Here is a 12,401-nt window from a genome sequence, read left to right as displayed (position 1 = left end):
GCAACCCAGAGCAGGGGGCACATTTCACATTTCATGGCTGGATCACTCTGAAAACCCATTTGGCAGCAGCTGCCAAAGGATGGAGTAGAGGGCTGGGGAGGGGTGAACCGAGGCCTTCCACGTGAGCTCTGCAGCTCTGGGCGAAGGTGGACCTACACTCGGAGAGGAAGCCACACCAGAACTGGCCTTGCTCGTCAGGCCCTGGTACCTGACGTCGGCGCTGATGGATATAAGCACTGCTGTCTCCTTTGACCAGTGGGCACAAACAAAGTGTCCGAGGAAGCCAGAGGGAAGAGGCAGGGCCCGGGTGGTGGTGGGGGTAGTGGGGGGGCAGCCCTGTTCTAGACCCTCCAGGTGGTGCAGTGAGGAAGAGCAGGCCCAGTACTGCTGGATTTTTCCAAAGAAGCAGAGGTCTGTTTGTTTTTTCCTGTGATACTCAGGATTTTAAAATATTGACCACTAATGCAAAAAAATGTCAAGAAAACCCTTTATGCCGGTTCTGTTGAGTGCAGACTTCAGCCTGTGAGCCAGCAGTTTGCAAGGTTCTCAAACAGGGTCAGGGGGTTGGGAAGGTTCTCATTTAAAATGCATATTCTCAGGCCTCCCCTGCCCAGACTGTAATCCAGTGGGTCAGGGGCTCAGGAGCCTGTATGTTTGATAAGCTCTATTGATGCCTCTGATGCAGGTGGTGCGTGCCAGGCGGCCACCTCTGAGAGACCCTGGCCTGCAAGTGTTGTCATCTTGCCTCTGGATTCTAGGATAACACCTAAACAGCCCACTGAAAGGAGGTCAGAGGGAAAACCTGCTGTCCTCATTGCCAAGGCAGGATTCCCTACATCCAGTGCTCCCATCATGCTGAGTCAATGGGCAGAGCTTCGAGGCTCTGGCACTGCTGGGGCACATCTACTGTCACTCAACGTGGAGACCCCAGTGTGGGCACAGAGCCTTGCTGTGGCCCCAGTCAGGAGGAGGAGCCAAGACAACACTGAATAGACACAAAACAGGAATGAACGCTGCCCACCTCATCTAGTGTTTCATGAGGATGAAATGAGGAAGGCCTGGGTTTAAGCCTCACTTTCTCTCACCTCTAAAATGGGCGTGATTGCAGACCAGCCTCATGGAGTCGAGAAGATTGAGTGCAGGAAAGCACAGAAAGCATTCCGTACGTTTCTTGAAATCTGGTAAGGGCTTCATAAACGTTAGCTATCTCTGTCATTGAACATGAACGTGAACAAGGACACACTAAAAAGGACACTGCAGGGACTTAAGCTCTCAGTCTTACCCAGGTACAAAGTTGTCTCAGAGAACAGCACCTGGCACGGTGCCTGGCCACAGAATGCGCACCAGTGTGTTAAAAACAGCAGACACAGAAACCAGATTTATGGTTACCAAAGCAGGGGCAGGGGGTGGGGTAGAAATTAGGCATTTGGGATTAGCAGATACAAACTACTATACATAAAATAGATAAACAACAAGGTCCTACTGTATAGCACAGGCAACTACAGTCAATATCGTATAATAAACTATAATGCAAAAGAATACATATATGTGTTTAAGTGAATCACTTTGCTGTACACCAGAAACTGACACAACATTGTAAATTAACTGTACTTCAATTTTTAAAAAAATGATCAAAAGGCCCACAGGGGATTCCCACTCTGATTTCCCCTCTGGGAACAAATATGACACCCAACCCCCATCCTCCCGTACAGACTGGTCCTGCTTTTTCAAGCCAAGCCTCCCCTGTCTCCACCACAGGCAACAGTGTCTTCTCCCTGTGGCCTGACACTCTCGCTCCTCAGCACCCCCTAGCCCGGGAGCAGCCATCCACCTGCATCGCGTGGAAGGGCCAATGAGTGGGTGGAACAGTGGGGTAGCGAATCTACAGAACAGTGTCCACCATTAAAAAGAATGAGGAAGAGATGTACAGAGAGGAAAGTTCTGCAAGATGTGTTGTTCGGTGGGAAAAGCAAAATGTACGCCATACTTGCAGAATGGTCCCAGCTACACAAATAAAACCAGACTCTGAGGCTCTTTGTATGCCCATGTGTATGTAAGTACATGGAAACTTCTGGAAGGACATCATGGTCACCTCTGGGGAGGGCTGTGGATTGGGTGGAGGCAGGACAGAGTAAAAAGAGATATTCACTGTATTTAAATATATAGTTTTAATTTAGTGATTATGTGTATGTGTATATATATATAATTTACTGAATACGTATAAGTAAAGATAATATTTGAAAAATAGGATTTGTAAGCTTTTAAGGAGAGACTTTTAAAAAAAAAAAAAAGATCTGGCATCAAACGTTCCTATATCCTTGCTCATCCCCCAGGTCGAAAGATTTATTGCATTGCAAAAGATGGCGTGGCCTCCTCTCTCTGGGGACATCTTTTTTAATCAGTCCTGGGTCTTCAAGGTTCCTCGGGTCCTTCCTCATTCTGGGCTCAGCAGACCTGCACTCCCATTCTGATGCCAAAAATGATTCTCCAATGCCTGTGTTTTACTTCAAATTGGCCACCCTGAGGTAGTCAAACTTGCTGGATTTTCCCTTCCTGGAAAATCCTGGAAGATTAAACTGCAGATAAAATTTAAAAGCCAGCTCTGGAGTCCGAGCAGACCCTTAGTCTGAGAGCAGGGGCTGTGGCAGCACTGGAGGGCCTCTCTGCTTCCTGACCCAGTTCTCAGGATGGCCAGGTTGCCGGGCACCATGGCCAAGGGGATGCTGTGGGACAGAGACTCGGCCAACTCAGGTCCCCGGGATAGTGATGAGGGACGGGGAGAATCTTTTTAAAGTCACGTTTATCGAGGTACAATTTACATACAATAGAATCATCCTTTCTTAAGTGGAGAGTTTGATGAGTTTTATAAACAGACATGTAACCATCTCCACAATCAAATTATGGACCATTTCTAACACTCCAAAAAGTTCCCTCCTGCCCCTTTGTAGTAAGTATCTTCGCCCTGCTCTGCCCTACCTCACTCAGGTTTTGGCTTTATTTTTGTTTTTTCTGTTCTGTTAAAGAGCTAAACTAATTTTTTCTCTTTGCTTAGCTTCCCCTACCAAGTACTATCTCCTCAAACTACACCCTGTGAGGCGGCTTTCTCATTCAGTTTTGGTTCCACTGTCTTTGTCCTAAAACTGCAAAAGCACCTTGGAGGGCGCTGTGCCTTAGGTACAGTGAGGCGCTGCCCACTGGGCTTCCATCAGAACAAGCCCGGCCCTTCGCAAAGCCCGCAGCACCTCCCCTCGCTGGCGGAGGGCCTGCTGCCCCGGACCACCGTGTGGCAGAGGTGGCCCCAGACGGCCAGTTGTCTCAACATCATCTCTTCTCTCACCTTCAGCGATGATGTCTCCAGACCCCAGTGGGCAACACGCAGCCCTCTGAAGGGCACACCCTGTCTCCTGGCAGGCCTGGTACCCATGATGCCCCCTGTTCTCTGCCCATAAAGCCACCAACAGAGGCTTTTCGCGCCGGACCCCAGACAAAAAGAGGAGCTGTTTTCTCCTCCTGCTAAGAGGACACCAGATTCTCTTGCCAAGTGCCCCTTGTGGGATTACACTTCCTCCTTTTCAGGCCTCCTCGGTTGGATTGCGTTCCAGCTTGGCTCTAACACAAGTGACAGGGGGATCTACCTCTGCCCAGTCTCCTTCTACTCATCTCAGGAATCCCACTCTAAAGCCAGCCCACGGCCCAGCCAGGCCATTGGAGGTTTTGAGGCATATGGATTTGCGGGGAGAAGCTGTACCCACACTCTTAACCAGCTGCCTCCTCTCAGTCCTGCCCAGGAATCTCTGCTCACCGAGTCTAGCTGGGCGACCCCAGGCCTACTGTTTGGATCTTCGGGGAAGCAGACACCAGGACTAAAAGAGGAAGGGGAGAGGACGTAGGAGGTAACAGGAAAAGGCTTCAGGCGGGGATGAAGGTCTGATAACTGTGAAGAGAGAGGGGAGGGAGGAGGATTGGACAGCAAGGGTCTCTGACTGCGGTGCAGCTCTGAGAAAGCCCTGGCCAGCCCCCGGGAGCCCTGGTGCAGAGACGGCCTTAGAGGAGTCCTGTGCTGGCCCTGGATGGCTGAGCCATGTAGCACTGCCAGGGTTAGTAACTGGTGGGGTGCTGCCTGGGAAGCTCACGGTCTCTGCAGGCAGGTCCCCCAGGCACCACTGCTGGGGGCTGCCGAATAACATCACTCTTTGTGCAGGCTCTCATGAAGGGCGAGCTGTGGTGCACCCCAGGCTGTCCCTCCTCCTGAGCTCAGTGTGGAGACCCTGCTTGCCAGTGGATGGTGTGTGCTCTCCTGTCTGAGGCCTGAAAGCCAGACACATTCCCCGCAGCCCCAGCTGCCCCCATCTCCATCACACCTCGGGGCGTGACCAGGGCACTGGTGGCAGTTATAGAAAGAAGACAAACCTGCTAATTTTCTCCCGAATGCTAAGCTGGACCCGCATCCTGAGCAGGTGCCATCAGCTCCAGGGCAGATTTGAAACAGTTCAGTAGAGGGCAGATGGCCAAGGGGCCAGTTATTGGCCCTGGAGTTGTCCCGGGACTCTGCTCAAACTCTTGTCAGACCCATGCTGGTCACAGTTTGGCTTCCTAATCAGAGGAGGATACCCAGGGTAGGGAAACTGGATTTTCTCCAGAACTTATGTGGTTTGGGGGACACTTTAGCACAAAGCAGCCCAAATAGTATCCAGAGGTTATTCATCAGGCCGGGGGCCTGGTTACTAACAAAGGACACTGGCCTGTAAGTCAGGACTCGAGCTCCAGTACCCATGACCTTGGGTGCATGCTCTTGGGGAACTGGATCATCACCAGCAAAAGGAGGAGCGGGTAGGGGTCTCAAAGTCAGTGCCCGCAGTGTCCAGGCAGAGATGTGAGGGCGGGGCAGGGTGTGCTGACCTGCCCCTACTCAAAGGAGCTGGGCTTCTCCACTTACGTTCATCACTTCTCTAGGGACTGTGGCCCCAGAGTGGACAGATCTCCCAATTTCCTAAGAGGAGCTAAAGCTCTGGGTTTAATGGGAAACCTGTCCATTTAAAAAGCTGATAGTTAACCAATTAAAAAATCGTGTGTCGTCCAAATGTCCTGTGGGTCAAAGTCAGTCTGTGGGCCTCCAGCTCATGACCTTAGGGTAGATGTCTAATACCCATGACTTGTCATGGTTTGGGGACAGGGCGGGGGGGAACACCAGATCATTGCCTGTCCACTCAGTGCAATAAGAGCTAATCTTCACTGAGGGCTTGCTTTGTGCCAGACACTTGACACTTAGTAACTTGGTTTAACCATCATCATAGCCCTTTGAGACGGAAATTAATTTCCAGCTCATTCTATAGACGAGAAAAATCAAGGCACAAAGAAGTATGGGAACCTGCCCGAGGTCATGCAGCTGTGACGTGGAACCTGGCATCGTCTGCATTCTTAGTCTCCATGCCCTCCTGCCTCGCTTCCTCTGGGTGGATCTCTGGGGACACTTTAGCACTGAGCAGCCCACATAGTCTCCAGAGGGGTTCTGGGACTGGAACTTAGGAGGGCGCCCCATCCCTCGGTGTCCTTCCCATCCAGAGCTGTGGCTCCCCTGCCCTTGCCCCGCCCCTCCCAGCGCAGTCCTATGCGTCACCTCCAGTCTGCTGGCAGGACATGGGGCTGGTGGGCTGAACCTACTACAGCCCAAGATCTGGAAGAGACAGAGTTTTGCAGGACTATCCGGGGTCCGCCTGGCCCCTCAGCAGCAGATGCTTTCTTGTGGAGCGCGTGCCCTCCCGCTCAAAGCAGCGCTGTGTGCCGCAGCTGCAGCAGGTGCTGCTGGGAGAGCTGGCCGGCCACGGTTCTGCGGGAGCCAGGAGCCTCTGCGGCCCGGGAGTTCTGGGCTAACGCTCAGCCCTGGCATGGTCCCCTCTCTCGCTGACCCCTCCCGTCCAGGTCACCATGACAGATGCTGGGAACATATGCCGGGAATTAATTCCTCTGCCTCAGCCACAAGAGGGGCAGCATCTTCCTCCGGCTGCTCCCGATACCTTTCCTTTTGCATTTCTACCTCGCCCAAGGAAAGATCAGGCTTTCCGCCACCCCCTTGCTCCTAACCCCCCCTCCACTGGGCTCTCTCATCATTATTTGAGCCCACTGCCAAAGGTATTTGATTTCTAGAGACCCCACCTTCCCCCACATCTCAAATAAGACCAATGGCCAAGAAGAAGCCCAGTCACTTTCCAGCTTTGTGTTTCTGGGTAGATATGTCCCAACTTTGCTGGAACTGATGAGTGTTTGTTTGTTTGTTTCCTTCCCTTAAGGGAAATTTGTCTTTCTCTTTTAGGAGCCAGAATCTTCCTTCCCTTCCAGTCTTTCCTTACATCTGACTCAAATCATTCCTGCTGCCATTGCATTTCTGGATAGCAAAAAGCAGCTGAACTTTGGGGGCCTGTGGGTGTTGTGATTTCTCACCTCCATTCTTTTGTCTAAGGAGAGATTGGCAAAATTCTTCTGTAAAGGGCCAGAGAGGAGATAATTCAGGCTTTGCAGGCCACGCGGTCTTTGTCACAACTAAGATCTGCTATTGTAGCCTCAAAGCTGCCATAGACAATATGTAAATTAAGGGGCACGGCTGTGTTCCAGTAAAGCTTCAGGAGAGCAGGTGGCGGGCTGGATTTGGTCCCCAGGCTGCAGTAGGCTGACCCCTGCTCTAAGCAAACCAACCCACCTTTGTATTTCTTTGTGAACAAATGAAGCTCCTGCTCCCTCCCTTCATCTGCACCTGGTGGTGGGTCATTCGGGCTCCTCCCCTCATCAGGAAAGCCTGTATGTTTTTCAAAATCAACGTGCTGAGAACTTAGAGGAATCTTGTCTATTTTTCTACTAGCTTGTGAGCTCCTTGGGGTCAGGACCACATCTTATTTGACTTTGAACTCCCAGAATATGCAAGGGCCTTGATAGAAACTTGAACAACACCTGGTCTTATCCTGAAGACGCCTACAGGCTGGTGGGGAGGGCAGACAGATGATCTCTGTGTTCTGAACAGAGATAAGCTCGGTGACAGGGAGCAGGCAGGGAGGGAGGAATCAGGAGAATGTGCCTCCTATAAACTTAACAGTGACCTTTGAAAAACGTATGGAAAGGAGAGAAGAAAAAGAAACCTTAATTTTTACTGAATTAATCCTGATACCTTACAGCACTGAAAAAAAACCCTGATGCACTGGAAAACAGTTCGGCAGTTTCTTAAAAGCTAAACATAAATATACCGTCTGATCCAGCAATTTCATGCCTCAAAATCTACCTGAGAGAAATGAAAACACACAAAGACATGGACACAGAAGTCCAGAGAGGCATTTTTCACAGTAACCCTGACTGGAAACAACTCACATGCCCATCAGCTGAGGAATGATTAAACAAAACGTGGCAAGTACACATACAATAGAGTAACATTCAGCAATCCAAAGAACGAACCACTGGCACGTAGCATCCACGCTACAACACGGATAGATCTTGAAAACAGGCCACGTGAAAGCAGCCAGACTTAAAACACCACACGTTCTATGAGTCCATTTATATGAAATTTCCAGAAACGACCAATTGAGAGTCAGCAAGCACATCAGGGGTTGCCTGGGGCTGGGAGTGGGAGTGGGGGTTTACTGTCAGTGGACACAAGGGAACCTTACAGGATAGTGAAAATGTTCTAAAAACAGAATTATGGTGATCATTGTATAACTCCATAAATTTACTAAAAACATTGGATCATATACTTTCAGGGGGTAAATTTGAAAGCATGCAAATTATACCTCAATAAAGGTGTTATAAAAACCAAACAAAAACTCTGGTGCCAAACCACTCTCTACCTACAGCAGAGAGGTGATGCACGAGGGGGAATGGAGGTGGAGGCCCCTCACGAGCGTCAGGTGTTTGTTGTTACAATAAAACATCCAATGTGACTTTCCCTGTGTTCACTTCTCCATCCCAACCAGTTCCCCAAGCTAGCAACTCTCAGCTTTCACTGGGCATCACAATCCTATGAGGATAGTACTAATATCATCCCCATTTTACAAGTGAGCAAACAGGATCAGAAGGGGAAGGTAGCTCGCTCGAGGAGCCACCAGGACGAAGTGGCAGAGCTCGAGCTGGACCCCAGGTCTGTCTGATTCTGGCACCCGTGCTTTGCCACTACCCCCTCCTCTTTCTAGTTACTCCGCTCCCCACTGACTCTGCCCCGGGAGAAAAGCATAGCCATGCTGGGGAAGGCAGAGCAGGATGCTAAGCTTCCTTTTTTTGCTGTAGCAAATTCTGCCTTTCTTTCCAGCCTCCAGCACCAGTGCTCCCAGGAGCCGCCCACACCACTAAGGAAGAAAGGGCTGGATTTCCGTGAGCAGCACGCTGTGGTCCGGCAGCTCTGGGCTTGCGCTAGCGTCAGTTTCTGTCTGGAGCGTGTAGTCCTAAAAGCCTGTCTAGGGTGTCCTGGGGATGAGCAGAAACAAGCCAACCATCAGGGGTAGAGATGACCTTGGGTTCCACAGGCCCGCCCAGGTGAATTCCTTGTTTGAGCTTCTCCTTAGAGCTACAAGTTTCCAGGGAGTGTTGAACCACACGGGGGCCCCAGGACGTGCCTGTCTGCCCTGTACCCCGCGCAATCTGGCCCGGGGAGGGGGCGGCAGCAGCCTCCTGACCTCTGGCCCGATGCAGAAGAGCTCACGGTCCTGCTCTCCCTCAGCGTGGCATTAACCTCTCTCTTTCCAGGCTGAGGCGCGAAGGGGCCATGCAGCCATTTGCAGAAGGTTTTCCAAAGGCTGCCTGGTGAGCCCACAGCCTGAGCGTGCTCGTGAGCCTGGAGGGAGCGGACCCCACACACGCAGAGGCCTTTGTGGGGTAAGCCCGGGCCTGAGCACAGCCAGCAGAGCGTCTCCTCCGCTCTGACCACGCACACCGGCCTCTTGCTGCTACTCAAAGAAGCCAGGCCTGTGCCTCCTCCCTGGCTCTTGCAAATACCGTTCTCTCTCCACGGCACGCTCTTCCCTGGGCCAGTGTCACTCTTTCCTTCACCTTCTTACGGTCTTTGCTCAAATGCCACCTTCTCAGTGAGGCCTCCCCTAACCACCCGCATTTAACACTGAGACCCCTGACCCCACCACTCCCTTCCACGCTCCTGCTCTATTTTTCTCTGTAGCACTGACTGCCATCTGCCTCCCTGTTTTACTTATTGGTCCATCTCCCCACTGGAATGGACGTGCTTCGAGGGGAGGGAGTTTTGCTTGTCTAGTTCCCTCTCGGCAGTGCCTGGAACAGCACTGGGCACATACTAAGTGGCAACCAGGATCTCATGAAGGAGTGAACTTCTGAACCACAGGGCCCAGCCTCCAAACAGCAGCTTGGTGGCTACCACCCCATGCCAGAGACACCACGGCAGGCTGTGTCAGAGCCCCTCTCAATTCCACTCAGAGGTGACATGAGCCAGTCGAGAAGAAATCGGTTAAGGAACCAGTGAATCTGCCACATGCAGGAAGTCCACTCCATGCCTCCCCCACAAGTCTGCAGAAAACCACACTGCGGTACCTGTCCACGCTGGTCCATTCTGTCAGCCCTCTTGGGTCATCTTCCTGGGAGGCCCTCTGAAGTCTTGGGTGGGCGACAATGCTGGCTGGAACATAAAGAAGGTATCTCAGAAGTACAGGGGGTAACGGAGTCAACCCCAGTCCCTTGCTCCAGCTGGCTGAAGACCTCCGAGGTTCTCAGTCCTGAAGCAGTTGAATTTGGCAGCGGTTAAGGTGCTAGAAATATACCCTATCTCCTTGCAGTTTCAGAATGATGCAGATGCAGGCTTAAGAAAACCAGCCTGGGTGGAAACTTCTCCGAGACCACGGGAATTATTCCAAAGAGGGGCTGTCTGGGCTGAAAGTATGACTCTGGACAAGGAGGAAATGGGACCCCAAAGCCACTAAATCCCCAAGTTTATAATTAACAAACAAGCGCTCTCTTTGCCTGCTCTGGGGCTCAGTGGCTCGTGGGGAAAGGGCACCGTAGTCACACAAAAATAACCCCCCAGTGGGTTTTTGAAGTGTTGAGCCTCTTTGTTTTTCTGAATTTTAATGAAGAGCTTTCCAGGCAGGATAAGAGCAGCGCTCAGCACTCCCCATGGCCGGGATGGGGCCTGGTTGGCTGCTGCCGGCCTGTGTGGGCCTGGTCCAAAGTGGCCTCTAGGAGAGGCGGGCAGGGAGACATCCTGCCCTCTGATGAGATGTCTTGGGGAGAAAGAGAGAAAAACAAAAACAAAAGATGCCTTTGTTTAGAAAAAGGGTTGGGCTCTGCTCCAGTTCTTGGTGCATTTGGGAAAGGGGCAGTGGTGACGCTTGTGGAGCAACGGAGACAAACAGCGATGCCTCTGAAAGTTCGGGGGGAGTCCCAGGCTCCTGGACAGAGTATTTCTGTGGAAACTTCTGGGCTGCCATGCTGGCCCCTGCTGATGAGAATGCGAGGCAGAAGGAAACTGCCTGCTCTGGGACCCCAGGTGTGGCCACAGGGAGAAGGGGAAGGGGAGGCGCTGTCAGAAGAGCCACCAAACATGAGGAATGGGTCACCCTGTCACACCCACCGCTTGCTGTCTCTTCAGTTATGCAACCTGAAAGCACAGAGGAGACAGTGCAACTTCACCAACATAACTGACCGTGCACAGTGAGAAAGGCGTCCAGCCAGGCCCTCCCCAGGACCCCAGCAGGCAGTGCCTGCCACCTCCATCTCCCCGCGTCCGGGTGCTCAGAGGTAGGTGCTCCGGGGAGCTGCTGTGGCCTCTGTGAGCTGAGCGACCTCCAGGAGCGCCACTGCTTCTCCCCCAGAATCAAGCTTTCCCTCCTGCTTCAGCCATGGGGAGAGTTCCCAGCAGATGGCTTGCAAGCTGCCCTCCTTCAGTCCTGACCAATCCTTCCATGAGGGTGCTGGAAAGAAATGGAAGAGGGGGCAACGGAAGAAAGCCATCTTTTACAATCGAATGAGCCAGTGTGGTCTACTGAAAATAAAGTATTTTTATTACCAAATAGTGCATAAAAATTTGTAAGCTGCTTGCAAACTTCTTTAGTTTTAGGTTTATGGTGTTTTTAAGTCCAGAGCAGAGGTGACTGCGTGCAGGGAGTGTCTGCCGACCCAGGGGGCTCAGGTGTGCACGTGCTGTCCCACAGGGTCCTCCTTGTCCACCTGCAGTGGGTCCCACTCGGTGAGGAGCTCTGAGGACACCTCAGTGTACAGACGGTCCCAGTCCCAGCCGACATCATCCTGCCAAGAGAGGTGTCACTGCCAGCCTCCCGCTGAGGTCAGCCCAGGGAGCCAGCTGCTCACGGGAATGACTCAGCCGCGGGGCAGGAGCAACTCAGGCTACGTACCTCTCGAACCTCGTGCTCTGGCGCAAGGACTTTGGTGAGGAGCTTCAGGTCGATCTCTCCATCCTACGAACGTGGGAAAAAACAAAAAACAAAAAAGGCAGGCTGTGCACCTCGGGGGGGCCTTGGGACAATGACCTCTAGCAAAGTGAGGACCACCAGGCTGAGTGTGGTAGAACGCCCCAAACCCAGACCTGCAGGAATGCCTTATGAAAGAGGAAAATGGGGTGGACCATGTGGCTGCTGAGAACTGAGGGACCGCCATGCCATCCTATAGGAAGGGCACACTTCGGGGGAGGGTCGAGACCAGGAGGGCAGGCATGACAGCAGGATGGCTCCAGGGCCAGCATATCTACTATGCCACGTGGGCAGCCAGGGGAGCAGCGGGGAGACTGGCCCTGGGAACACTGGAACCTGAGGCTGATGCCTCCAGCAAAGGGACTGTTGCCAGGCAGCCTCAGAGACCCACAGAGGAGAGGCCATATGGCTGGCGAAACTGAGAAATCCCTACGGATGTGGCCTGGAGCCCGTCCATCTACGTGGAAGCCATCCCACTCACCAAGGTCTGGAAGGCTGCATACTTCATGAGGTCATTGTCCAGGTCACGGTAGGTCATCACCCGGTTTACCTGGATGCTGCAGGGAAGAGAGGATGTGAGAAGAGACCACAGGCAGGACCAGGAGTCCTGCTGGGCCACTGTCCCCAGAGCCTCCTAGGCAGCTGGGAAGGACTAAAATGGGAAGAAAATGTCTTAATAAAATGGAAACCCTGGGATGGAGCCCATCACCAGAGACTCTGGGGCAGGGGTGCAGCGCCACCAAAGACAGTGTTTGGAGTGTATTCATTCATGTGTTCCCTGACTCCCGCCAACTTCATACCTAATTTAACATACCTGGGAGGGGCTGCCACCTGCAAAACAAAGTCTTCCTCCTGTACTTCCTCCAGGTCCGGAATAACAGGAATATCTGCAGTGGGAGGAGGCAGCACTGTCAGCAGCAGGGATGGGGAGCTTGCCGACTCCTCCACATTACTTACCACTACTAGGCGTCAGCTAGA

General features: G+C 52.4%; 1 protein-coding gene across 3 annotated transcripts in view; it reads right to left on the bottom strand.

Moving 5' to 3' along the window:
- Positions 1–2,144: 2,144 nt before the first annotated feature.
- IFT43 (intraflagellar transport 43) overlaps positions 2,145–12,401 on the bottom strand; it is an 86,891-nt gene continuing 76,634 nt past the window's right edge. The window contains exons 6-11 of one of the 3 annotated variants that reach the window (XR_010381041.1): positions 12,238–12,310; positions 11,905–11,980; positions 11,349–11,411; positions 11,003–11,241; positions 9,532–10,907; positions 2,145–8,439 (exon numbers count right to left, since the gene is read on the bottom strand). Coding sequence is in view for 1 of the 3 variants with exons in the window: in XM_010976466.3 (XP_010974768.1) it covers positions 11,122–11,241; positions 11,349–11,411; positions 11,905–11,980; positions 12,238–12,310 (332 nt within the window). In the remaining 2 variants the exon portion in view is untranslated. Of the gene's footprint in view, positions 10,908–10,974; positions 11,242–11,348; positions 11,412–11,904; positions 11,981–12,237; positions 12,311–12,401 lie in introns of those variants that run through there. The other 2 variants (XR_010381040.1, XM_010976466.3) reach the window with 2 other exon arrangements.

This window comes from Camelus dromedarius, chromosome 5 (genome assembly GCF_036321535.1).
Source record: "Camelus dromedarius isolate mCamDro1 chromosome 5, mCamDro1.pat, whole genome shotgun sequence".
NCBI classification, from domain to species: Eukaryota; Metazoa; Chordata; class Mammalia; order Artiodactyla; family Camelidae; genus Camelus; species Camelus dromedarius.
This window is presented reverse-complemented; position numbering and strand designations above follow the sequence as displayed.